The following is a 25,437-nucleotide window of genomic DNA, read 5'->3' as shown; positions in this document are numbered from 1 at the left end:
ACGCGTCTTTAAAATCAAAGTAATTCAGGACTCCTACAGTACATATGGATTCTTGGCCCTTAAACGATACGGTCTCGCCTGGCTCTTCCTTCTTCTCCCTGACCTCGAAATGGAAGCTGGTGGAGAGAGTCCTGTAGAAATGTATCCGCCTGTAGTTCGGTTGATTTCGATGAAGAGGACGTGGTGGCCTCGTCGTCCGTTGTCCGAGCCGTAGGCTACTCGATATACTCTGTGCCGTGGTTTCATGGGACTTGACCTGTCATTCATATCATGAAGTAAGAATATAGAGTTCACATATGATATATCCGATATCTCTTGATAGGTTGGTTGGACAACAGCATATGACAACCTTTGTATATCGAGTTCTGTTTCTAACTTATCTTGGAGCTGTGGATAAGATGCTGTGTATGCCTGTCGAGGGTTATTTCTTGGGGGACGCTTTCACTGCTGTATTCCTTTCAACATGTTATACCCAATATCGTGTAGTTAACCATTTCTTGTAGTTATTGCGCAAAGATATTTCTTTGGTGCGGCTGCCCTCCGCTGTAACTACTTGCATAGACTTAACTGGCTCTCTCGCCTGATTGGCGTGTATAGCAACGGTTTGTCTTCTACCATTATATCAGAGGAGTATGTTTGAACAAGTCACAGATCGTAGTTGATAACTATGGAATGAATTTTTTTCGAAATGAGACAAAACATTGATACGCATATTGACACATCGGCAAAAAAGAGAAAACATGTACATACGAAAAACCAGTACCCGTGCCAAAACTATCCGCAAATTGAGTACCAGCTCTCATCAAACCCACTTCAAATCCTCTGGTCTTGAAGCTTTCACAGCGTCATCCAGCCAGTCCTGACAAGCATACCGAGGCTCATTTGTGTTGATTTTGACCGTATCATAGCATTGTTTCTTTGGGGGCGGAATAGAGCGGCGAGTATCTTTGAAGCCCGGATAGTTCAAGATACCAACAGTGCCAATCAGCTGTTTCCCTTTGAAAGACCTGGACAAGTCAAGGGTAAAAATAATGGAGCTTGTAGGAATTTGTGCCTTTCGAGGGTGGAGAGGGCGCAATGGAGATAAATTGGGAGGGCTTGAAGAGAGTATCCGTATAGATTTAGCATGACCACCAGTTGATTCGTAGAGTGTATTCGGTCCCATGTCATGGCAGTGACGTTAGAAAACGGTTGGTCACAAGAGAATGGAAAACGGGTACCCCAGCGCTGAACATTCAGCAATGATTGTCAAGACAGACACAGACATCCAATGATTTAGCGCCCATATGCAATTCAACATTCCATACCATCATATCGCTTTCAATAGAACCATATCAATTTCAAGGTTAAAATTAGTGAACGGGTAGTTAAGGTTAACTGAGCAATCAGGCACAATATTCAATCCCATCAAGTAACTTAGGTACCTACCTGGTAGATAGCTGGTTACCTTTCAACCAACTGGATTTTCGACATGCGAACAGCGCTCGAAACCCTGCCTGGATACAAGATAGCCACTCCAAGGATCTGAGTGTAGCCAGATATACATACTGGGTACTAGCGAAGAGTGCAACTAACTGTCATTTCAGAGCCCATTTTATAGCTGGAGGTAGTGGACTTGACCAAGAGAGTATCCCTCACAACCGCCAAATACTCCGTCGCGCAATGATGGAGACACTCGTTGGTATCCCGTATACCGTGCCAGACTTTCCTGGCCCTCCTCCTACCCAAGCTCAGATTCATACGGCGCCGCTTCTTTCACAGCGTGCGGATATCAAAATCGTCCAAATAGATAATGAATACGCCGTTAAATATGGCCCGGCCGTGCAGTTCCCCTTCTCCGAGGGCCAAAATACCATCTTTGTCAGAAAGCTCACCAGTGTCCGGGTCCCAAAGATCTATGCCTTGTACAGCATGGACGATGGCGAAATTGAAGATGTTGACTCTAAAGTGGAGATTAACTACATGGTCATGGAATTTATCGAGGGCCAAACGCTGAAGACGTACTGGGAAATACTCAGCACTGATGAAGAAGAGTATATCGTAGCAACCCTCAAGGGCTACTTTACAGAACTACGCTTGCTGCCATCCCCAGGATGCTATGGCTTTCTCGGACGTCAGCCTTTCCGAACCATGATATTTGAAAGCGTGGAACCCAACCCAACGATAAACGGGCCATTTGAGACGGAAGAAGACTTGAACGAGGCGATAATTCTCAGCTATGCGGCTCGTAGGCCAAGAGAGAGCTGCGTTTATGAGACGAACATTGGTGTCAAGTTTCCATGGCCATGAGCCTACATTTACACATGCAGACCTGCAGTGCAAGAATATCATTGTCAAAAAGAACGATAACCCGAATACAAGTGGGACAGGCAGAATGTATGAAGTCGCTGTGATAGACTGGGAGGAGGCTGGATGGTACCCTAGTTACTGGGAATATACTCTCGCCGCACATGCATCGGACTGGGAGAACGACTGGCCAAACTGGCTGCCGAAAATGATGGATCCGTATGATCTTGAGTTTGCGTGGATTGACAATATGCATATGTCGTATTATGGTGGTCTTTAAGAGAGCTGACGTTTCCCTCCATTTCCTCCTGCTCCCATTCATATCAATGCGCCTCTCTCTTGAAGTGTTGGGTCTCCAGATATATAAGGACAATAATAAGTACTCACACCGCACAGTATTACGCGTCTCGAGCCGTTCTCCAACTGCTTCGTATCGCCTTGAACAGCCTGTACTGTACTCCATAGCAGCAAGGCTGAATGGCAGCTTCACTTTTCCAACACATAAAAGGCATGACGTCGAGGAGTCTGTTGTGTTGGAAAGTGCCATAAGCCGAAGGATGCTTAGGCACCATGACTGTCTTGCACGAATGCCCACTTGGAAGCCCCTTTATCTGACTGATGTTGACATGATTAACTAATAGTTTCGGAGAATTTTCTGTTCGGAGAGGAAAAATTTTTTCCGCTTATGGAGAACATCGCGGAAGGAATGACGAAGCTGACAGGTGGGTGGGAAACTGAATTCCTTTGAAGGCCGATTGGAAGACGCCGGTGCGACATTTTGCGGCCCAGGGGTCTCTGCGACACTAGGAGTCAGGGCTGCGAGCTTTTATGCACTTTTTACCCATGGCTTGGTTTTGGGTCACATGCAAGGGCGCATCTATGTTTCTAGGTACACCGGCAGTTTGGGGAAAGTTCGTGGTACAGTGTCAGACATTACAACAAATACCTTTGAGTCGGGAATGACTGTCAGAGAAGCAGTAGGGTATTGCGGAACTCATTCGATAGAATGAGGATGATGGGCCATCTATTTATATATGGGTATAAGATAGATGTAATAAGGAGTATTCCAGGTCAATATATCACTCTGTTAAGAAGAGGGGGCTACTTTGCACTATTGGAATGGCGGGTCTGCAGCCGAGACCTATCCAGGGGAGCTCGGGGATACCGGAAAAGCCTTATAAACCCAGGCAGCATAGAAGATATGTGCTGCAATAACGGTCCACCTCGAAGAGTGAGAGGCGCCCTTTCTAGACCTTGCGATCAACAGGATATCTCGACACCGAAGCTGGGTATCCTGTCCTCAGCTTGGGCAAATGGGAGTTATCTATGTATGTGCGGATGTCATCTGACGACCAGGGTATCGAATAAGAGCAATTCTGCCCCTGCCAAGTAAACGTTGCGGATAAAGTCTCCCGTGGGAGCCTTCTTTACCAGGCACAACCAGGTCTCCGCACAAATATGGACCGGTGAACCATAAGGAGATATACATAACGTGTATGAATAATACCTTGCCTCGGCAGGGGCCTATTTTGGCTCTAGTGTCCGAAATACTGCAGCGATTCTCTTGTGGATGTTGACATGACCATCTAGCAGCGAACCTCAAACTTCCATAGGGAGTAGTTACTCCGTACACCATAGACGAATAAATATTTACACCAGCAAACCCGGTCCGGTGTTGAATAACTAGTAGGTACTTCGTACTGCGTAAGCTCCCCCGCCTAACTCGCGTACTTCTGACGATTAGAGTACGGCGTAAAGTGAAAAAGAATGCTGTGACCTCCGCGCGTGGCTGTGTAGTTAGTTGAAACGTGCTTTGCAGTACGGAGAAAGTCCGCCCGAGGAAGATAGCGGACAGGCACAGGTCTAGGCAACTTGGTGTGTTTGCTAGGAGTCTTCGGCAGATGGGAAAGACTTTTTGGTTCCTGCTTAAGGTTTTGGGAACCACTGCACAGGAGGGCCCATTGATCTACCCCGAGTCAGGGACAAGGGGAGAAGTTTCAGGAATGAACTAACTACTTCCTGCGCTCGAGCTGGGAAAGAGAGTTATTTTTTTTTTTTCCGTTGCATCAGGTATATCCAAGACCTAGAGAGGATTTCTTCCCTGCTGTGGCTCAAACGCCGAGTCGAGAACCTTGGAAATTCCAACCCTTCTAGCGAGGTTGTGAGCTAGACACTTCGTAGAGAAGGTGTTCTCCATAGCGGTGGAGAGGAAGAAGTGTTCTGCGAGGATACGAGATCCTAACGACCGATCGCAAGATGTGGCGAGTATTCTCCGTGGGCTAGGCATACAATCAATCAATGGTCGCTTGTGCCATCCGCCCTTTTTTCCTTTGCCAGATCCTGCACCCTCAAGAGAAACAAAAGTCGTCTCTAGGTCGTAATTCTCAGCGGCATATTGCGTAGTTAGAATAATTAGAATATGGACAGTTGGACAGACGTTTTGGGCGATATGCTGACAGGCGGCATGCGAAAAAACCGTCGGAGAGCGTGGCGATAGGACAAGCCAACAGTATCTTTTCCCCTCTGCGCAGTTTCACAATGAGACCTGCTAAGAATCAAGCTTCGTTGGGTGGGGGAGTGATGGCCGGCGCTAAAAAGGGGCAGCCATGCGGAATGGAGCAGCGTCACCCGTGAGATTCCGCAAGAGTGCAGCGGCAGCCAGAAGCCACGCTCGTCATGGAGCCAGGCAACTAAACAGCACCCCTCTGCCAGTCGACCTGTAGCGGCACCCAATTCAGAACCGAATATCAGGTTCCAATTATGCCCAGCTGGAGCAGAAATACAAAAAAAATATAATCATGTGCGGAGCTGATAATCGACCGGTTCGCCTGTGATGTGCGCCAGGCATCTTCTAGCCGCCGGATCGCCCGCCTGCAGCTCGACGTCGACAGCGACAACCGGGCCCTCACTGGCTCAGAGGGCGTAATGGATGAGCGGCTAGCGGCGACTTTGGTATACCTGAGTTTGCGCGGTAAACTCTAAGCGACGAGAAGTAGCTGGAAGTACATGCTTAGTCACCAATCCCCTTTAGGGAACTTTCGACGTCTTCCCTTCGACCTCATCTTTTCTTCTTCGCATCATCAACATCAACATCAACGTCACTCTTAACGACAAGACAGCGACGTCGCCGCCAACAATAACAGGAAGACGGGGAGACGTGGCTGTAGAGAGTCATGACAGTACTCCCTACAGGCAGGCGGCGTCGGGGATGCGCTGGGCGACGTCGCAGCTGGCGGTGACGAAGACGGTCTCTGCTCTTCATGCTCATCCTCCGTCCTCAACCCAAGTGTTTCACTGCTGGTTGAACCAATTACGCCCCCAGAAGCGGCATTTAACCTCGGTGAATCGCCTGATGGAGACGCATATATGCTAATTTTAGCCAGAGGAGACGCTCTTGGAGGAGAAAAATAAGCAGAAGAGACAAAAAAAGCAAGAAAATTGCCCCTAGCCCTGTGCACTTAGCCAGATGCAGTGGATGGGTGCTTAATGCATGCAACAATCCACTCCCTTAAAACCAGCAGACTCGGCCCCTTGCTTCTCAATGCATGACCGCCGGCGGTTATGAGATATGGCAAGCCCGCTGTCTGCTTGGAGGATGTTCTGCTCGTTGCTTTTGCCGTAAACCTACTTGGGAATGGCCCAAAACAACCCCGGCGCTTCACCCCGTTATGGGATAGGCCCATGTCATACCATACACGCTACGCTACTTGGGATTCGGACTGATGCAAGCTCGCTTCCCCTGTAAGTCCGCCCACTCCGGCGCGAACTTTAGGCTCCAAAGCTACTACTAAGTGCAACGCTCCATCTTGCCTACTATACCCATACCACTCTATACTATGCTCACTCCCAGTCGGGCAGCACGAAACAAACCATCGACTGAGGAAGCAACAGTGGGGAAACCTGAGTCCCCCTTTTCCTTAGCTGTGGCAACCCTCGTCAACGCTAACACCCTATAGGCGGGCGGCGCTCTTTCAATGCAAAACGGAAGGGCGGGAAAACAGCATGCCCTCACACTTGCTATACCCGGGCTCGTGGGATATTAAATGTCCATCAAAGTCCCCCTCGATTTGCTTGATCTTTCCATCCTTCTCTCCATCATCCTTTACTTTCTCCTTCTTCCCCCTACCCACCCTCCCCCTTACATTCTTTATTTACTTGCCTTAATTTTAAGGCTCATTATCTCTTCGAGAGATAATAGCTACCGTCGCTACTCTTACTTATTACTCTAATCTTAATATCGCTGGCTCGAATTATATTAGTGCCGCCTCTCATTTTGACTCGACCTTTTACATTTGATTCACACATTCACTACTCAACTTTTACTCGCCTTTCATCATGAAGGCTTCCATTGGAGCCTTGGCGCTCCTGTTGGCCCAACAGGCCTCCGCCGCCTACATCCCCAGCAGCAAGATCCAAAACCTCAATGGACGCTCTAGTGGCGGAGAGGAATGCTCAGATGGTCACTGCGGCGGTGGCATCGGAGGTGGCATCGGAGGTGAAGTCGGCGGTGGCATTGGCGGTGAAATCGGCGGTGGCATCGGTGGTGACATCGGTGGTGGCATCGGTGGTAGCATCGGCGGTGGCATTGGCGGCGGCATCGGCGGAGGTATTGGTGGTGGCATCGGCGGAGGTATTGGCGGCGGCATCGGTGGTGGTATCGGTGGAGGAGGTGACTGCCACGGTGATGACTGCGGCGGAGATGACTGCCCAGACGGCCATTGCGGTGGAGATGACTGCCCAGATGGTCACTGCGGTGGTGGCATCGGTGGTGAAATTGGAGGTGGTATTGGCGGTGGCATCGGAGGAGGCATTGGCGGAGGTATTGGCGGCGGCATCGGTGGTGGCATCGGTGGTGGTATTGGCGGTGGCATCGGAGGAGGCATTGGCGGCGGCATCGGTGGTGGTATCGGTGGAGGAGGTGACTGCCACGGTGATGACTGCGGTGGAGATGACTGCCATGGTGATGATTGCGGTGGAGATGACTGCCCAGATGGTCACTGCGGTGGTGGCATCGGTGGTGGCATCGGTGGTGGCATCGGCGGAGGTATTGGTGGTGGCATTGGCGGCGGCATCGGTGGTGAAATTGGAGGCGGCATCGGTGGTGGCATCGGTGGTGGTATTGGCGGTGGCATCGGAGGAGGCATCGGAGGAGGCATTGGCGGCGGCATTGGTGGTGGCATTGGTGGTGGTATTGGCGGCGGCATTGGCATCGGCATTGGAGGAGACGTAAGTCCTTTCCTCCCTATCACTCTTATCAGTCATACTAACAATGTGAACAGTGGTGGGGAGGTCCCCCAGTCTGCTTCCCGGTCCCAGACAACACTCCCGTTGAATGTACCCCTGAAGAGGAAGGCGGCTTCGACTGGAGCGGTCTCATTGAAGGTGCTTTCCAGTTCTTCGGTGGCTTCGACTTCTCCGGCTGGACCTGCAACCCTAACTTCAACAAGCCTGGCTGGAAGCCCAAGTTCAGTCCCAAGTGTATCACTGCTACTCTCGGATGCGAACCTGAAGGCAACCTGCCCACGATCTCCCGACCCGGCTCTGGCTTCTCTATCGAGTCTCTCGAGGTCTCTGCCGAAGTTACTGTTGATGTCGTCTTCCTTTATACCATGCGCGATGGTTCCGTTTGCCGTCAAGTCGAGACCTGCGGACCAGAGGGTGTCCTTGTCCGCAACAAGCAGTGCGGTGGTGCTATTGACGTGAAATTCCATCTCGCAGTCCACAGCAAGGTCAAGGTCTGCGTGGTTGCTATCCACAAGATCAACTTCGTTTGCGGCCCGCCAACCATCCCGACCATCTCTATCCCGCCATCACAGACGCACACCGTCCCATCTACTGGTATCCCAACCTCCGCACACCCAACTGTTCCAGCTCCCAGCTCCAGCGTCATGACCAGCGACTCCCCAGTCACTACCCCTGCTCCTTCCCTGACCACTTCCACCGTCTACACGACTTCGATGATGACCATCACCAGCTGCCCACCAGAAGTCACCAACTGCCCTTCAGATTCCACCACAGTTGTTACTTCTACCATCCCTATCTCTACCACAGTTTGCCCAGTTTCTAGCACCTACACCCCCGTTCCATCCACTGGTCCCAGCTCCAGCGAGCACGGAGGTATCCCCGGTGAAACCAGCTTCACATCTGGTGTTGAGCCAACTTCTACTGGCCCTGCTCCTGTTCCTACCACATGGGTCACTCACTCCACTTCTACCGTCTACACTACTTCGATCATGACCATCACTAGCTGCCCACCAGAAGTCACCAACTGCCCTGGCTCTACTGGAGTTGTTACTTCTACAATTGCTATATCCACAACTGTCTGCCCTGTTACCCTCACCCAGACCGCCCCAACTGAGGGTGTTCCAGGCCAGACTCCTGTCCCATCTGCTCCAGGTGCTCCAGGTGCTTCTACTGTTCCTGGCCAGCCCGAACCATCTGCTCCAGGTGCTCCAGGTGCTTCCACTGTTCCCGGCCAGCCCGAACCATCTACTCCCGGCGCCCCAGGTGCCCCTGTCCCAGTTCCATCCGGTCCTGGTGCTCCGGGCGCTACCACTGTTCCTGGCCAGCCTCCTGTCCCATCTGCCCCAGGCCAGCCAGTTCCATCTGCTCCTGGTGCTCCAGGCCAGCCTCCCGCTCCACCTCAGGCACCAGTCCCCTACCCACCGGTTGTTCCCAAGTGTATGACCACCTGGATTACCCTGCTTAAGTGTAAATCCAACAGCGACACCGAGTGCTTCTGCCCATCCCCTGATTACGTTAAGATGGTTATCGACTGTATCGTCTCCTGGGGAGCCGATGACAAAGAGGTCCAAGCTGCCCTCACCTTCTTCGCTGGTATCTGCGCTTCTCATATTCCCGGCAATCCTGCTATCATCACTGCGATCCCAACAACCGTCGTCATTGGCCCAACTGCTGTACCCAGCGGCCCAGCAGCTACTTCGATTCCACAGACTACTGTCACAATCACACCACCTTCCAACGGCACTGCCACTAGCATGACGGTCACCATTCCCATGGTTACCCTCACTCCATCCTCTGTGCCCGGCGGTTCCCCAACTGTCATCTTGGCTCCTGGCGTTCCTGCTTCCACTACTGGTGGTGGTGTCTCCCCAACCGAGGTTCCTGGCAGTGCTCCCGCACCCGGTGCCCCAGGTGCCACTCCACCATATGGCAGCACTGGCTTCATGACTGTCCCCCCAACTGGTGCTGTTCCACACCCTACTTCCACAACCGAGCCCTACATCGGCGCTGCTTCTGGCCTTGAGGCTCTCTTCTCCCAACGGGTAATGATGGCCATCACTGCCGTTGTCGGTTTGATTCAGTTCGCCCTCTAGGTACCTAACCTTTAGAGGCACATAATTGCCTGGCGCAGCCCGCCGATCTCCTATATGTTTACTATTATCTCATGTCTTTGTCAATGTCTTGTTTTATATTTTTTGGTCTAGCCAAGACCATCAACTAATAGTTCTATTGTCCTGCTAGACTCAAAATCACATTCTTTGTCTTATCTTTCAAGCTGACTATCTTTTGGTTTCTTGTCACTTGTTTTTTTTTAACTCGTATCAGCCATAATGCCCTTTCCACCAATAGAACAATATTCCCGGGGCTTATGTTGCTAGTTATCTGTTCTAGATGCCCCTTGAGCTGGCTAACGTCCGTCCACGGGAAAATCTACAAGACCGGGAGAAGTTCGAAATACCATTTGACAATATTGAAATAGATATATCACTGACTACGCTTGCCATTGAATATGAAACTCTCTGGGGGTATGACGACGGAGGTAAATAACAACTTCTTGCCAGACAGGATCTTATGTTGATTTGAATATCGAGACTGGTTACTCCGTAAACTCGACTTTAAAGCCGTTGATTAGTCATATAATTACATAAGTAGCTGTAACTAATTACCACGTGACTATACCTTATTTCCACGACTTCTAGTTTGGTATCAAGAATGAAAAAGCGACCACCGTCTTGACCGGCACCGACAGAAGTGATAAGAGAATTATACGGGTCATATTCAACAGTATACAGAGATTAAATGACAAGACGATGTGGTTTCTTGGCCATGTGCCTATCCAAAGACAAAAACTCTTGTCTCAATGCTCTCACGGGGCTGTGCTCCAGCAGGGGTTCGGGGGTCAGCAAACGAAGCATGGGGTGTTCTCCTTGCTACTGCGTCCACCTTACTGTCCATGATCATGAATGCTAGCCTATCCTCATTTGTCATACCAGACCAATAATACCATTTGTGCGCGGGGTTGTACTTCAGCATCTGGGTCTCGCTCTTATAGTTTGGATACCGCAATTCGATGCGCACCAGGTCGTCATCTGGGACCGAGGACGGCGTAGCGACAGCCAGTGGGTATGATTGTACTGTGCCATTTATTGGCCTCCAAATGTTTAGCACCCGGTATCGATCCTTGAGGAGCTCTGCTACTTCCTCCGGTGGGAAGAAGAGGCCTATAGCTTCGTGGGTTGATGTGAGCGTTTGATCAACGTGGGCACTGATCAACGGGGGGTGTTCAGCGCCAGGTCGAGAGCGGCGGACAATATGGTTGAAGATGAATATGCGTTTGGCCTCGGGGAAAAGGCCACGGACGAATTTCTCGACTTCCGGGTACCAGACGGACTTGATGTTTTCTTCATCAGTGAAAGACTGGTCTGCGGCCGATGGGACGTTGGATATGCCTTGGAAGCCATCCCTTTCAAGCAGGTACTCGGACTCTTTACCGCGGATGTCGGTTACGGAGATTTTCTGGGTGCTTAGAGGGTAGTTGGGCGTTGTCCCGCTCTTTAGATGGCCCTCCATAAGATTGAAGGGTGCCGATCCATCTTCAGGATACTCAAAAAACTGCATTGGCGCTTCTACATCGCCACGGGGTATGAGGTTGGCATCGTTTTCGACGATGACCTTTGGATCAGCTGTGGTTGTGGTGGCGGTAGCTGACATGATCAATTGCCTGGATGAGTAGCGGTGAAAAGGCAAAAGAGAGTGCAACAGCGAAACAGGACCTGACGTATAATCAGCTGCGAACGAAATCTGATGAGATGAGAGTAAGAAAGAGTGCGATATACGCTCTACATATATATAGGGGAGTTTCCTCCTGCTACCCGCTGTACGTTTACAGGCCTACCTTGTCACTTACCTACATCAGCTATTGGTGGCCATGCAGTCCACCTTGCAAGCTGCATTCAGAAGCACCCATGCGCCTCGCATGCGCATATGCCAAGGAGCGACTAACACAAGCGAGCTTCTCCTCGAAGGCAGCAAAGATATTAAAGGAATATTTCAAGCTAGTAGTGACTGCCGGGAGGTTGACGCTACTCCGTACCTCAACCAAATATCCTGCCTTGAGGAACCAAAAATTGAAGTCAAGAACACAAAATATTGAATCTCCTGGCCGAGAACGGGAATGTACTCCGTAGCCCCCCTGCCTTAGTACCTTCGATATCTCCCCCCGCAGGGTGCAGAGTCCGGAGTACAGAGTACACAGGTTAGAAATCGACCAGAGACGCTCGCACACCCTTCCGGGATTCGTGCAGAACCAGAGTACACTTACGTGGGCATGAGGGGAAACGGGAAGAAGTCGATCCGAGAAACAATAAAGAATGTTCTTGATTAACTCATGCAGAGGATTACATCAAAAGGTACACACAAAGACCTATCGCTTAAACCAAAGAATCGCGCAACGCCGAGTCTGGAAACAATGACGATCACTCCATATTTCAACGACAAATAATCGCCCATTGTCTTATCCTCTTAGCGTGTCGCATGGCATGGCATCCCATGTACTAGCATGCAGGTGTAGCTAATGATCTACCCAACAGCACCCTTGTTTGCCCATAATCGAAGCCAAAAAAAAAAAAAAAAAACAACAGGGGGGGCAAATGGGGGAAGAAATTGAAATGAAAAGAGGATTCCGCCTGTAGTGAGATTGTATGAGCAACGCCTATAACACTTGGATCATGCCACCGGTCCATAAAGGTAGAAATAAAGAAAGGGGAACAAAGAAAGGAAGAAGAAAGAAAAACTCCCTGGTATATCCCTGCCATTCGATCGTGAAGTACTCCGTTAACCATGGGAATAATTATGATTTTCGAGGAGCAGCCCGGACCAGATGAACATCCATGGTTGGAGGGAAGTCGGGGTGCAAAGAGCCGACTTTTGGGGGGTTGTTGTTGTTGTTGCGAGCAGGAGGTTGCTCGTCATCTGAGCCCATGAGGGTAGTCAATAAACTGTTGACTAAACGAGTATCAATCCATCCTGGCGGTTTTGTGTTCCTCAGCCGCTCGATACGTGCCAGGTCGTCTTCGATCTCCTCCGGCATGAGGGCAGGCGGGGTTGGAGCGCTTGACGATCCGTTTGGCCGCTGATGATAGCTACCCAGGATATAGTATGGAAGGTTTGTGCGAGTAGAGTTTTTCTCCGTTAATTCTCCGAGAAGGTTCAGGGCGCCTGTGCCATTAGTGCGTGTGGAACGAGTTGCGTGGACGTTCTGGCTTGCCGAGCGTTCCATATCGGCTGCTCCAGGCGTAGCATCTTCCTGGCTGCTTGCATCGCCGGAACCAGATACCTCGTCCTTGTCTATAGGTTGTCCGTTTGCGTTCTGGTTTGCTTGTTTGGCGCGCTTGGAGGCAGAGAGGAAGTGGACCGCGGCAACGTGGGCGGCATTGCTATGCATGGCCAACTCCTTCTCAGTGAACAAAGACAAGATATTGTATGCTGGTGCATTCTGCTGCTGGGTCAGTTTCGACTTGGCTCGGTCTGCAGGGGTCGACAAGCCGTCATGGTTTGGAGACGCGCTGAACTCTTCGTCTATAGCCTTTCTCTTGCGTTTATTGATTGGTTCACTCATGATTCCGCCTCCGATGTCGTCTGCGTCGAGTCTATGTCGCGTGTGTCTTGTCTTTCGGTTGCCCTGGATCCCACCAGGACTGCCAGGGTTGGCTATGCTGAACTGGTTAGGGTGGAGAAGCAAGGCGTTGGTGTCAGCGACGTCCAACTGTTCTTTCTCTCGCATAAGCCGGTTTTTTCTATGGGAGACCGACTGGACTAGTCGTTCACGAATAGTCTCTGTGAGCCTCTTGTACTCCTCGGCGGCGAGCTGGATTCGGAAATCTCGTTCTTGTTTGATGCGATTCAAACAATCACGATGTCGGTTCTGTTAAAAAAAAAAAGAATGAAAGTGACATCAGAAAAAGGAACTCTTTTATACAACGCTCAGTCAAAGAAAGGAAAAGAAGTTTCCAGTCACAAAAGTGCCGGAACTTACCATCATAACAGCCAATTCTGCATCCCTCTCTTCCTTACTTCGATTGATCTCCTGAACGAAATTTGAATACCATCTTCCGGAGATTGGAGTGTCAGAAGTTATCTGCCCACTGGCAGCCAACTGTGTCAATTGTTTTGCAACGTCTTCCGGAGAGTCACTGATGGGCCAATCCTCATAGATCTGTGCGTTCGAGATCAAGGCCATCTCATTCTGCAGTTCATGAACCCGTTGCCGGAAATGATAGTCTCTATTATTCCCAAAGGCCTCCTTCAACTCGTTCACTCTATCCTGGAGGGCATTGCGTCGCTTATCTCTCTTGGAAAGTGGAAATTGGCCTGGAGGTGGGGTGTCGGTGTAACGAGCTGTCGAAGGCCCGGCAGCTGCCGAGGGCGATGCTGGAGCAGCTGCAGGGTAGGCCATTTCGCGGAAGTGGTCTGTATTCTCACCAGGCGAGTAAACACTGGTTCCTGGTGCGGGACAAGGTGGTTCGTCAAGGGGCGTGAGAAGGCTGGGGCTATTGACAGCTTGGAAATTAGCAACAATCTTCAGTCGAATGAAGCATATACCGCACGGTATATAGAGGAAACAGCTGAGGAGAGTATGTTTTGTCGAAGGGAAGGTAGAAGAAAATCTCACCTGTCTAGATCTACACAGCCAACACCGGCGATAGAAAAAAATCTTTTCAAAAGCAGTGAGAATGGTCAGAGTACCAGAGCAGAGAAATTTCACCCTCGTATTACGACTGAAGGATATCTGCAGCCTTCCAACTAGCTATCAAGTCTCGTTGCAAAGTGACGCTAGATTGATAGATGCAGGTATGCGGCTAACAATGTAGAGTGTCAGCGCGGCGGCTGACAGGCTCGTCTGGGGAGGCCTGTATCTTTGCGAGATAGCAACAGATGTGAGTAATGCCAGTATATAGACACGCACTGTCACAATATCAATGCTAGGGGAAGGAGGTAGGAGGTTGCGAGGTCGAGAGGCCGAATGGAGGGCGGAAACAGTGAGAGGCGCAACTTGGGGGTGTTTGGCTTGCTAAAGGCGGCAGAAATAGAAAGCAACCGAAGTAAAGGCAGTGAATCAGAAGCCACAGCAGGTGACGGGGGAGTCGGCGGGACAGGATTCCGGGTTCGATGGAGTGCGATACATCCTCTGGCGCTGGCGGCTGCGGTCTTCTTCGTCGTCGTCGGCTTCAGGTCCAAGAAACTTGGGAGTCGCTTTTTCTTCCTTTGCGCTGATGTCAGCAGCGTGATGTCACGGGGTACGGATAAAAGTGGCGCCTTGGCCGCAGTCACGTGGGTACTGGAGGGCTCCTTACGCACTTAACTCACTTAACACGCAGCATCAAGGTGAAGACGATGATAGAGAAGGATCAATAACGATGAAGAGATGCAGACGTCAGAGACATCTAGATCGACGGAGGTAGCTGTTTTGCAGGAGGAAGACGTACGGTTGGTCGAGTCTATAGTCTACATGCCGCACATTCGATATCACCCATTAGTACAGCATCTAATCACCTATCAGCTATCTATCCGGTACTTGATAACACGAATATAGAACGATTAGTAGCTACTCTGTCGACTCCGTACGAATCTAGTCCTCACATCATCGAGACAAAGTCGGCTAAGCAATGAATCCATGAATGTCCAGCTTTGCCCAGCGGATGGCAGATTGGGCACGTGACCTGTTTATTTTCGAGTAGTTATAAAAATCCACAAACAGAATCAAAACACGTCGGTTGTCTGACAGCAGAGCAGAAAACGCGGATGTTGACCGAGGCACTGTGGTAGAGTGGTTAATACGTTGCACTGCTACCGCTATACAGTTTCTCTGCATACATAGCCATGCAATTCCTTCGGGAGCCAGGGTTCGAATCCCTGCGGTGTCGCTTCTTTTTTTTTCTCGGAGTTCACGACTTGCTCCTGGCTGGCAGCTTGAGGATGCACTTTTGAGGCATTGAAATGATACCCTTTGCCTATAGTAATATGGCACTGTATAGTGCATAGGAATTTGACCACTCTCTTTTAACTACAGGGGTGTTTGTATCATTTTTAAAAGGATGGAGGATGGGTTGTTGCTACAGACCTACTCAAAATCTGTCTTACAGGCAGCCATGCTATACTATGGTGTTCAAGAGGCAAATTGATATCTACTAGACAAAGTCCTAGCGATGTCCAATATACATGCCTGGGCCCGTTTCCGGTTTTTTGAAAATGGACGACCACGTCTGAGATCAAACGCGATCCAAACCTGATATAATCCCTGACGGCCCCTTCTCAGGTTGAGAATCACACCCGCATAACCATTTTGAACTTTCAACTGCAGATGCAGCTCCTTTCACCACCTGCCAATTGAACGGAGACAAGTTTTGTTATCCACATGTACGTGTAACTTCACCTGTGTCACATTTGGTGAGCCCTCTGCCGTCTCTCATACATTGCATATCGCCTTGATAAACAGCAGACATGGCCTATTGAGCACCGCGATTTCAAACCGAATCAAGTCTTGATATACTTATATATATACTTAGTGGTTGAAACTATCTGACCTCTCTGGATAGCTGTCAACCGCTCTTTTTCCGGTCAGTGCTTTATTCACCTACACTCTGTCTCGAATTAATGTGCGATTCAACATCCTCCCCACGATAAATAGGGTGGCTTTGTCGGTATAGGTCCTAGCTACCTAGCTGCGTGTAATCCGGTAGCTATCGTTATCATACCAGGATCAACATGTAACCAGTAGAGCACGGCTCTTTTTTGGAGTCTAGAATATTCATTGATGCGCCTGGTGAGCGAGTCAAAATCAAAGAGACCGGAGAACACGGGTATAAGGAACATGCACCATCAGGCCGATATGCTCAAATACAGGCTTTGCACGGGTGGGAACATCAATAAATTCTTCCAGAAAATTGAATAAAACAAGCCATGCAGCATCGAGATTTCAATTCTTCATACTTTTTCCTTCTTTTCAAAGCGTTTAGACGAAATACGCTCAATCTTGTGAGGTAGAGGGTAAAAGTTTTCGTAGAGTGAAGTCGTAGACGTCCTTGATTGATACCCGCGGCCATGGAACGAAAGTGGTCAAGTTATGGGTCAGGAGGCGAGGAAGATGTATGCATCCCTTTAAGTGAGCCTCGTTCGATGGGTGGCATAGCTGGACCAAGGGATAATAAGCTTGGTTTATGGTCGAGCCGTTCATTCTTCATCAGAGTCCATCAATCCTGATGACGGGGGTGCAACCAAGTAGGAGTAGGGTAGGATTCGTGGCGTGGGCATGTAAGAATAATATAAAACGAGATCCATATATATTATTCTAAACATAGAATTAAAATAGGCGGTGGGTATTTGGCGAAACGAGGAAAGGGAATGAATAGACAAGGCATTCAAAGGGACGAGATGTGAGATGGAACAGAGTGGAAAAGAAGAGTCAAGGAACAACAGACGCCGCCGTTATGGAATATTAGGAAAAACGGACATACATACAAGGAAGACAAGAGACATGGAATGAAAAAAAAAAAAGGAGAAAGGAAAAGTAGATAAGAAGACGTTCCTAAAGATCCAAACTAGAAAGAGATAGAGATGGTAGTATTTCCTAATAAACGCCCCCCTTATCCAAGCCCGTGTTTTTTTTTACCTGCCTGTACCTCGTTACAAATGAAAGGGGATGGGGAAGGGGGAAAGGAAGTAGGGAGCCTGCATGTATGCCGGGGGAATGAGATTTGAAGTAGATATGATGGTAGGGGAAGAGAAGGAATGGTTTAGATGTAAAAAACTCCTAGTATCCTGGCAAGTTGACTCCGTAAAATTTTTTTCCATGTTGCGTTGCGCTGCTGAACCCCGTTTTTTTGTGCATGTTAGAAAGACCGAACCGGACCGGACCCGAACCTGGTGTAAATTGAATCGAAGACCTAGAACTCCTCTTGGAAATGTGAAATATCGCTCTGCCAATGCCGTTTGCTTGTTTGTTGCTAATAGTTGTTGTAGGTGAATCATGTTGATGACTGTGATAGAGAGCGTCGGATGACGAAAATGCCGACTTCCACCCCTTCTTGTTCAGCATCATCCATGGGTTCGGTCACTGCCCGCTTGCGGATGCCGTCTACTACATCTCGAAGGACCATGGCGCTGGTAACCTCTCTGTCCATGCCCATTCCTTTGCTGGCGGTATGGTGACGAGTACGGTGATCATTGCGCCAGTAGTCATCAAGTATCTCGCGGGCACGAGGAGACTCCTGAGCGATGTACCACTCTGTCCAGAGGGCGCGGGAGAGCGGGATGCAACCTGGCGCGGCGTAGGAGAGGGTGAAAGTGGTTCGGTCGCGGGATGTCAGAGAGGAGCAAAACTGGGAGACCTTGGAGTGCATCGTCTCGAAGGGATCCATGTGTTTGAGTGCAGGCGTGGAGCTAAGAGCCGTACCAATATCGGAGGGCAGGCAGTTGAGGACGACCAGTTGGCGTAGTAACGGGTCTAGGATGGGGTTGAGATAGTGCTGTTTGAAGCATTGTGCGCCACGGAGGGTGGGGTATACTAGCAGTAATGTACCGTCACGAGGGGAAAGTTCTCGAAGACGGTCGAGAAGCACTGATGGACCGCTGGTCGTGAAGAGGTTTTGGTATTCGCTTGTTGAGGTTGGTGGGAGATAACGCTCGACAGCGGCGATGTTGACGCTGTATGGCGGAACTATTGGCGTGGGCACGTACGGCGCTTGTGACTGTGCTCCGCTAGACAGGGATGAAGAGGCGCTGGTGAAAGGGTAGTGAGGTGCCGCCGTAGCGTTGGAGAAGACGGTCATGTTAAAGTAGTCATCACCGGGGAAGAGACGATTAGGCGTACTTGGGGGTGAAGTTGGTAGGCTGGAAAGGGAGAACTTTGGTGGTACTGCATGTGTAATGTTGATATAGGGCGATTGGTCTGGCTGGAGGCGAGACTGGATCGTCTGGACGATGGGGCTAAAGACGCAGGCAGGCGAAAGCGAGCCCGAGTTGGGGACGTTATTGGATGGGGGACACGGGAGAGTTTGGGAGACCAGTTGGACAACCTTTGCAGGATCCTTGGATATCGCAAGGAATGATACTATGATCAAGTTAGCAGGAACGTTGTATAGACAAGTATGAAGTGTAGGGGAGAAAAAAATCAGATGGTCGTACCGGCAGTTAGGATTCCCTCTTGCAAAAAGAGCAGTCTATTGTTCTCGTCCTGCGGTGACATGCTACTCGGTAATGGCAGCGGGCGGGAATCATCTGCATTTTCCGTGTTGTTCTGCTCCGTTTCCTGCTGCTGTGTAGGCTGCGTGGGTGTGCAGCTATCTTGGGGTTGTTCTTCCTTCATGGTCACCTCTGCAGCGTCAGAAGATTCCTGCTCTTCTGGAACGGTAGCTTCGGACGAGGCATTGCCGGCAGCACCAGTGGTAGCTGGATTCCATTGAACATGGTCATCGGATTCCGGCGGCGTGATGGGCAGTGGGGATGGATATGAGACGTCCATCCGTGAGTTGGGAGAGTCAGCAAAGGGAGATGAGGTCTTCGACGGTGAGGCTGCTGGTACGGTTCCGTCGACGAAAGAGCCGGAGGGCGAGGTAGACGGCCGCTGTTCTCTCTCTTGGGTTTGGGCTGCTGCTGCTCTAGGCATGTTGTTTGGCGACGGTGTGGCTATCCCCAGCTCTTCGAAAGATGGCAGCTGAAGCTGTCTGCTCTGCTTGGGCAAGAACTGCATGGCCACCGAGGAGGAAGGGGACGAGGAAGACGAGAAGTGCCGGTCTAGATCGCGGAGAAGGCCGTCCGATGATATGCTCCTCCGAATCCGTTTGGGGGACAGCGAAAAAGAGTTCGACGCTGCCTTGGCCGTGCTGTTCTGGCTGAAGGTGTAGCGTGACCCTGGCCCCGGGGAGTTTTGACGGGCTGAGAGGTGATGCTGTCCTTCTTGTTGCTCTTCTTGTTGCTGTCGATGCTGTTGACGGAGATGGAGGCTGCTGTCTGTCAAGGTTCGCTCACATGATACGCTACGACGGCTCTGGCTAGGTTGCTGCTGACGACTACCGGCGAAAGGGAAGGGAAAGACGACACAGGAAGACGGTCCTCCGGTATCAATGTGTATCTTCTCGTGGCCGCAGGTTCTCATGTTCGTATTACCATCGGTGTGGAGGGCCGCCCGAAGCAGAGGATCATTCTTCTGCTGGAGCATTCACGACGGCCGTCGATGTGGAGCAGGCAGTATATGTTAGAGAGGGCTGGTGGTGGTGGTGGTGTACGGAGGCGAGTCTGCCACTGAAACAGGTTGGCCTGTGTAGGAGTGTACGTATGGAGGGTGAGAGATGGAGAGATGGGGAGAAGAGAGACGGAGAGAGAGGGAGAGAGGGAGAAGGAGAGGAAAGACGGGCTTCTTTCTTGGGTAGACAGAGAGATTGGCAATTCAGCTGGAGCTAGGCAGCGTTGTGTATCTCATTGGCGGTCCGGTAATGGCTTGATGCCTTCAAGACGGCGTCGAGCCCGTCTGTCTGTCAGCCCTTGGACCGTGATGAGAAAGGGAGAGAGAGGACGGAGAGGAGAGAGTGCAGTCGACGTAGGCAGAGCCGTTCCTCGGGAGTCTGTCAGGAGTCTGTCGGGAGTCTGCCAGCGAGAAAGCCGTCAAGCAGAGCAAGAAGGAAGCGGCCCCGGGGGCGAGATATCAAGGATGCCTGCTGCGAGCGAGAAGAGGGAGAAGCGGAGGGGGCGTCCACGTCCGCCCTCGAGGCCGCCAGAAACGCAGCAGGGAGTCCAACTAAAAGCGCAGCAAAAGCACTGGCCGTACCGGAAATACGACAGCAGCGGCCCCGGTTTGCCCGCGTCCATGCGTAACTTTGCGTAACTTTGGTATTGCAGGTTACCGGGCGCTCGAACCAAAGGTCTAGACCGGGCCAAGAGAGGCTCGGCGGCTGAAGTGTTATTCTCGGGAGTTTAAAGTCGACGTCGCAGAAGGTCGATGGGAGGATGCGGTCGTCGATGCTGGCGATGGAGGCGCTCGAGGAGCGATGGGCGAGGATACGTCTGAAGGCGTGCGAGGACGTCGATGGCCGGCCGTGGTGCGGTCGAGGGCTTTAGTAGGGCGCGGATGGCCGTGGTGAGGGTGGTGGTGATAGATCAGACATGGACTCGTCTCGCCACTACCGGCAGCGAGGTTGCTTTTTCCTCTGGCCCTAGGGGTGGTTTCTGGCCAGCAGCAGCCTCGTGGGCACGCAGACGCTGAGCAGCAGACAGAGACAGTCTCACGGTCTCACAGTCATATGGAGTGCTGGCAGCCGTGAGTTCGTTCGTTCCTCCCGCAGGCGAGCTGCCGTTCGGTCCGCCTCACATCGCTTGTTTCGGCCTCTCCAGGAGCCTGTCCGCCCGTCTACTCCTGGCCCTCCTGTCTCGCTCCCTGCGTGTCTCGCCGTCTGGCGTGACCGTCGCCCGGTAGCATGTACTTATGCTCGTAAGTATCATGTACGCCGTACGTCTCAGGATATGCGTCTGTGCAATGCCACTAGTGGTGTGCAGCCGTGGGCCATGGTGGATGCAGATCCAAGTTGGTCACCCCAAGCTTGCTCCACGTCACACAGCTGCCCTTCTTCTTTGATCTGCCCCCCCGTCGTCTGAAGGCTGGCTGGCCGCTCTGTCAGACAATGAGTAAGAAGAGCTCAAGCGAGGTCGTTGCCGTAGGGTGGAAGTAAGTAAGCGTACGCATACACATCGCCTACTTAATATTTTTATCGTTAACATGGGGCCAGGGCTGGCCCTGACGTCTGTCAGACGGTCCAGCTTGCTGTTGGACGTTCGATAGCGAGATCAAAGTTCATCCAGAGCCAGGTTTTCGATCCCCCTTCTCCGCCTCCGCCTCCTCCTCATCCTCCTCCTCATCTTCATCATCCCCTCTCCTGTCTCTTCCGATCTCCTTTTTCTCCAATCAACCCCATTTGAGAGGCAGTCAAAGACGGGTGATGGCGAACCGCCAGCCAAGGAACGCCAACGTCTAGGCCGCTCCTTTTACTATATATGGGCTCTCCAGGGGGAACATTGATTAGATCAACTGACTCCTCCTGCCTCTCTCCTGGTAGGCTACTTAATTGCCGGTAGCATCTTATCATCCTCACCTATCATCCCTGCCTTGTCCTTTCACAGTCATGATACCTAGTTCATTCATCGTCCTCCTCTTTTTCTCCTTCATTTACCTTAATCAAGGAGCAGACTGCGGTGACGCAATTAGTTAGGATGCCCAACTAAAATAGACGATTATCCCAATCGATGACTTACATCTATTCGCGAGGGTCCATCGCATGCCACCCAGAGCATGGGGTCATCGCGCCAATTCATCCTAGCCCTCTTATCTGACAGATAACTATCAAATAATAACAAGTTACAGGCTATTTCTCCGCAAATAACAGGCCTTGCGCTCGTATCAATCAGGGGGAGAGACGCCATCAAGTCCAGATAAACTGCTCCCACCTTTTAAAAGAAGAAAGAAGTGGGTGCTGGCGCACACGGGTGTGGAGAACTAACTAAGTCAATACCTCCTAGACTGTGGCTGGAGGCCACCGGGCCCTATGTTGGGACAATGTTAGCGGCCGCGGTAGGCGTAATTAATTCTATCAAACGACGCAGTTATTCACTTACCTCACTCAGTTATGCTCCCTGGTAAGCTCCTTCTATTTAAAAAATAAATATAGTTATATACCCCTAACGGAGGAACGAGCACCCTGCCAGCCAAACTCCGCAATACGGACTCCGTAGTTGCGGAGTACCACTCCATGTACCGTGTACTTTCAACCCATCAGCTCGGGTACATCGTGTCCATCTGTTCCTTAGCTCTCTTTTCCCCTTTCTTTTCTCATGCCCCAGTCCAGCTGTACATGTAATGTGATCCATAAGTGCTGCATCATGGCCGCAAGCTGAGACCCCCAAACCCCATGATTCAAATCCATCAGCCCAAGCCGGCGTGTATCCCATGCAAGACGTTACCATTGGGACCAGCCACACATGCTTGCGTTCATCCCGTCGGTACGAGGGTCCCCTGGAGCTGGCGATGGCGATGGCGATGGCGTTTCAATGTAGGCGAGCGAGACATGAGGTACCAGATTGATGGCCGGTGGAAAGGAGATAACTATGCGATGGGAGAGCTGTCTGGGCCGTTCTCGAGGACAAGCGCAAACTAAGCTTCTCTCTATTGAGTTCTGTGCTGAATAGCTTATCTTTGCTGTGCTTGCTGTGCTTATCCGGTGGCGGCCGTGTTTCGGTCTTGTCTTCATCCGGTCCTGGTATTTTGGCGATGTTGGCTGGTTTGGAGACGTCACCTCTTTTGCCCTTTTGCTGCGTCCATAGCCACAGCCACTACGCTTCATCTCTCATCGACCAGTTATCCACACTGTATGGCGGAGCATTGACACGATCTCAAGCCACGAGTGCGTCGTGATGAGAGCTGTGTTCGAGTTCCGGCCGCATCTTCACAGCCACATTGTCTGGATATACCCATTTCTTTGAACAGCATCCCACGAGAGGAATGCCTAGGTATCCCGTTTACCATGCAGAATGGCCATAAAACATTGATTTGCCCTCGGGACTGGTTCCCTTTAGCCATGGCGTCTCGATGCGAACGCCTTTATGAAACTGTGGAGAATGGCCACCACTGGCTCGTTCCTGTCCGCTGAATTGTTACGTGGAAGATGCCCTTACTCTCTGCTGGACATTCTCCTTAAAAGAAAGTGAATGCAGCTTGGATACTATCCCAGCTCTTGCGTTCAGACTGGCATTATAAGCTCATGGACCTGTCTTGAATTAGATGTCCTGTTGCAAAGCTGATCCGATATTGTTGCTCTAGGGATATATGATAGTTTCACCTCATATGCTGGCATGGGATATATTATATTAATTGATACCCCCTTTAGGTCAATGATGGGAGAGTCAGCCGTATCTCATCTACTTTTCCGCTGTTATTTCAGATACCAGGCTCTGTGTAGATTGCACCAGAAGCGGCATTGACTGTAGCCTCCTCACTAAATACGGTACTCAGGTGCCGCCATGGTGGAACATTTACCGTCCACAGTTTCTGTTTTTCAGGTATTATCATCATAGATATACCGGTGATTATCAATGTCTGACAGCCGTGTAAAACGAGTAATGGGCTCTTTATGAGTAAGACTTCAATGGAACAAACAGTGACATGACCAGAGTTATAAAACAATAGAAAACAATAGGATGCATAACAACGCTGTTTTGCCTGCCCAGGAGTAAAACGCCCGCATGGACCCAACTACCTTGTTATCTAGGCCGTTCAAGAGAGATTGCTTTTGGAGTCTGTCCATGGTATTAATCTATGTCTGCTTTTGGTATTTCTAGGATGGTGACTATTGATCCCTATAGCTAGCCGGCTATTAATGGTAGAGTGACCTGCTTAATGATGGATAAATTAGGTTCGATGCAGTAGATCACTCAACGGTATTTGTAGATGCCTTCATAGAATCTATATACTGGTTATTGAATTCAGTGCACCTAAACGGCTATAGATCAAGGACTGGAACAACGGTGTAACTACGTTGGGCATATTTACGGTTGATAAAGCAAGCATTGACGCGAGCGAGACTTTCATCATAATTTATATTAGTGGTATACAAAACGGTAGTACAGTTCTAAACGAGTGAATCCATCCGTACATTCATCTCCCCAACGCCTGGAGCCGACCCAAGGCAATAAACATAGCTCTGATTTGATCTTACACAGCAACAGCTGTATTTCTACCGTGCTTTCGCGGACTAAACCCTTGGCCTCCAGTGCGAGGTAGCAGATGAGAACGAGATTTGTTCTTCTTCGCCATCAAGACGAGCTCCTCCCATTTCTCCTGCTCAATATTCTCCTCGGGCAGGAATAGAGGCTGTGGGCTATCTTCAACATGGATCCTAGGCCTGCCATCCAGGGTGGTGCCTGGGTCATAGTCCGGCGGCCTATGAGAAATTTTATAGCCGGCATCACGTATCTCGAAGCACTGATAGACGAGCTTTCTCGTACTCAGGTCCATGTATACTGACCGGTCGTATGTCTCCATCCAATAATCATAGCCCCAGAAATAGTCACTGATAACCGCCTTCGCAAGCGCCGTTAGCCAGAAATTGAAATTGGGTAGCCGCATGCCCTGCTCCATGAGTCCGACATGGGACATCCAATTGGATACTCTACAGGCAACAGATACTATGCGTATCAACGGCTCAGAGTGAAATATGTGAAGGACAACACAGGCAGGACAGCCGTTGGTCGTGCACCAGTCAGGCTCGTCGGTAATAATAGAGCGAAGCCATGCAAATGCGTTACGCGCTTCACCGTGGAAGGCCCTCTCCGGGTCTAGTGCAAGGCAACCCGGGAGCGAACGGGATGCTACGTCAGTTGCGTGAAGGACAAGCTGCTTCAAGGGCATGAAGACAGCATGAAGTATGTCTCGGTGTAATTCAAAGACTCTCTTCTCATCAGTCTGAATGCTTGGCTCATGGACGGGACAGAACCTGCATACAGGGCTATAAATCAGTCCGCGGGAAACGTTTGAGAAATAAGTTCACCACTGCACCCACCTAAGCATCATGTTTCCACTCAACTGCTTCCTGAGAGCACAAAATACCGCGTTCGAGGCCAATTCTTCCTCATCCCGTTTCTTGACCCTAAGGGGAGAAATAACCATCATAACGTCAATACATCAGCCTCCCAAGAGAACTCAGCCGGTTTGTGAAGCTGCTATGCTGGCGTTGGAGCTCACAGCTCGAACGATTAATCCGGCCGAAAAAGATGTAGGTAAGGCGTATAATCAAAAGTGAGCAAGAAAAAAGAAGCCGTACAGTATTAGCGTGAAGATACGGGCAGCAAGGAATAATAATGATGGTCTGA

General features: G+C 50.5%; 9 protein-coding genes and 1 non-coding gene across 10 annotated transcripts; 5 read left to right on the top strand and 5 right to left on the bottom strand.

The window, feature by feature from the left end:
* Window positions 1–802: 802 nt before the first annotated feature.
* On the bottom strand, window positions 803–1,165 carry MGYG_08040 (hypothetical protein; the record flags this gene model as incomplete). Its single annotated transcript, XM_003169821.1, has 1 exon — window positions 803–1,165. One exon carries the CDS (start codon window positions 1,163–1,165, stop codon window positions 803–805), a length of 363 nt encoding a protein of 120 aa, XP_003169869.1.
* Window positions 1,166–1,665: 500 nt separating this feature from the next.
* MGYG_08039 (hypothetical protein) lies at window positions 1,666–2,566 on the top strand (the record flags this gene model as incomplete). The annotated part of the gene is made up of 2 exons (XM_003169820.1): window positions 1,666–2,266; window positions 2,310–2,566. The coding sequence occupies 2 exons, from the start codon at window positions 1,666–1,668 to the stop codon at window positions 2,564–2,566; spliced, it is 858 nt and encodes a 285-aa protein (XP_003169868.1).
* Window positions 2,567–6,621: 4,055 nt separating this feature from the next.
* On the top strand, window positions 6,622–9,623 carry MGYG_08038 (extracellular serine-threonine rich protein; the record flags this gene model as incomplete). The annotated part of the gene is made up of 2 exons (XM_003169819.1): window positions 6,622–7,512; window positions 7,566–9,623. 2 exons carry the CDS (start codon window positions 6,622–6,624, stop codon window positions 9,621–9,623), a joined length of 2,949 nt encoding a protein of 982 aa, XP_003169867.1.
* Window positions 9,624–10,362: 739 nt separating this feature from the next.
* On the bottom strand, window positions 10,363–11,241 carry MGYG_08037 (hypothetical protein; the record flags this gene model as incomplete). The annotated part of the gene is made up of 1 exon (XM_003169818.1): window positions 10,363–11,241. One exon carries the CDS (start codon window positions 11,239–11,241, stop codon window positions 10,363–10,365), a length of 879 nt encoding a protein of 292 aa, XP_003169866.1.
* A 1,138-nt stretch (window positions 11,242–12,379) lies between these two features.
* MGYG_08036 (hypothetical protein) lies at window positions 12,380–13,984 on the bottom strand (the record flags this gene model as incomplete). The annotated part of the gene is made up of 2 exons (XM_003169817.1): window positions 12,380–13,453; window positions 13,565–13,984. The coding sequence occupies 2 exons, from the start codon at window positions 13,982–13,984 to the stop codon at window positions 12,380–12,382; spliced, it is 1,494 nt and encodes a 497-aa protein (XP_003169865.1).
* A 277-nt stretch (window positions 13,985–14,261) lies between these two features.
* Window positions 14,262–14,890, top strand: MGYG_08035 (hypothetical protein; the record flags this gene model as incomplete). The annotated part of the gene is made up of 2 exons (XM_003169816.1): window positions 14,262–14,379; window positions 14,619–14,890. The coding sequence occupies 2 exons, from the start codon at window positions 14,262–14,264 to the stop codon at window positions 14,888–14,890; spliced, it is 390 nt and encodes a 129-aa protein (XP_003169864.1).
* Window positions 14,891–15,341: 451 nt separating this feature from the next.
* MGYG_10579 lies at window positions 15,342–15,452 on the top strand. The gene has a single exon. It is a non-coding gene; the product is annotated as a tRNA-Ser (tRNA).
* Window positions 15,453–17,552: 2,100 nt separating this feature from the next.
* MGYG_08033 (hypothetical protein) lies at window positions 17,553–19,192 on the bottom strand (the record flags this gene model as incomplete). The annotated part of the gene is made up of 2 exons (XM_003169815.1): window positions 17,553–18,637; window positions 18,712–19,192. 2 exons carry the CDS (start codon window positions 19,190–19,192, stop codon window positions 17,553–17,555), a joined length of 1,566 nt encoding a protein of 521 aa, XP_003169863.1.
* Window positions 19,193–20,026: 834 nt separating this feature from the next.
* Window positions 20,027–20,663, top strand: MGYG_08032 (hypothetical protein; the record flags this gene model as incomplete). Its single annotated transcript, XM_003169814.1, has 2 exons — window positions 20,027–20,393; window positions 20,503–20,663. The coding sequence occupies 2 exons, from the start codon at window positions 20,027–20,029 to the stop codon at window positions 20,661–20,663; spliced, it is 528 nt and encodes a 175-aa protein (XP_003169862.1).
* A 3,617-nt stretch (window positions 20,664–24,280) lies between these two features.
* Window positions 24,281–25,234, bottom strand: MGYG_08031 (hypothetical protein; the record flags this gene model as incomplete). Its single annotated transcript, XM_003169813.1, has 2 exons — window positions 24,281–25,061; window positions 25,128–25,234. The coding sequence occupies 2 exons, from the start codon at window positions 25,232–25,234 to the stop codon at window positions 24,281–24,283; spliced, it is 888 nt and encodes a 295-aa protein (XP_003169861.1).
* Window positions 25,235–25,437: the final 203 nt, after the last annotated feature.

The sequence above is a fragment of the Nannizzia gypsea genome, genomic scaffold (genome assembly GCF_000150975.2).
Source record: "Nannizzia gypsea CBS 118893 supercont1.8 genomic scaffold, whole genome shotgun sequence".
Lineage (NCBI taxonomy): Eukaryota > Fungi > Ascomycota > Eurotiomycetes > Onygenales > Arthrodermataceae > Nannizzia > Nannizzia gypsea.
The sequence above is the reverse complement of the archived record's forward strand: the minus strand, read 5'-3'. Positions and strand labels throughout refer to the sequence as shown.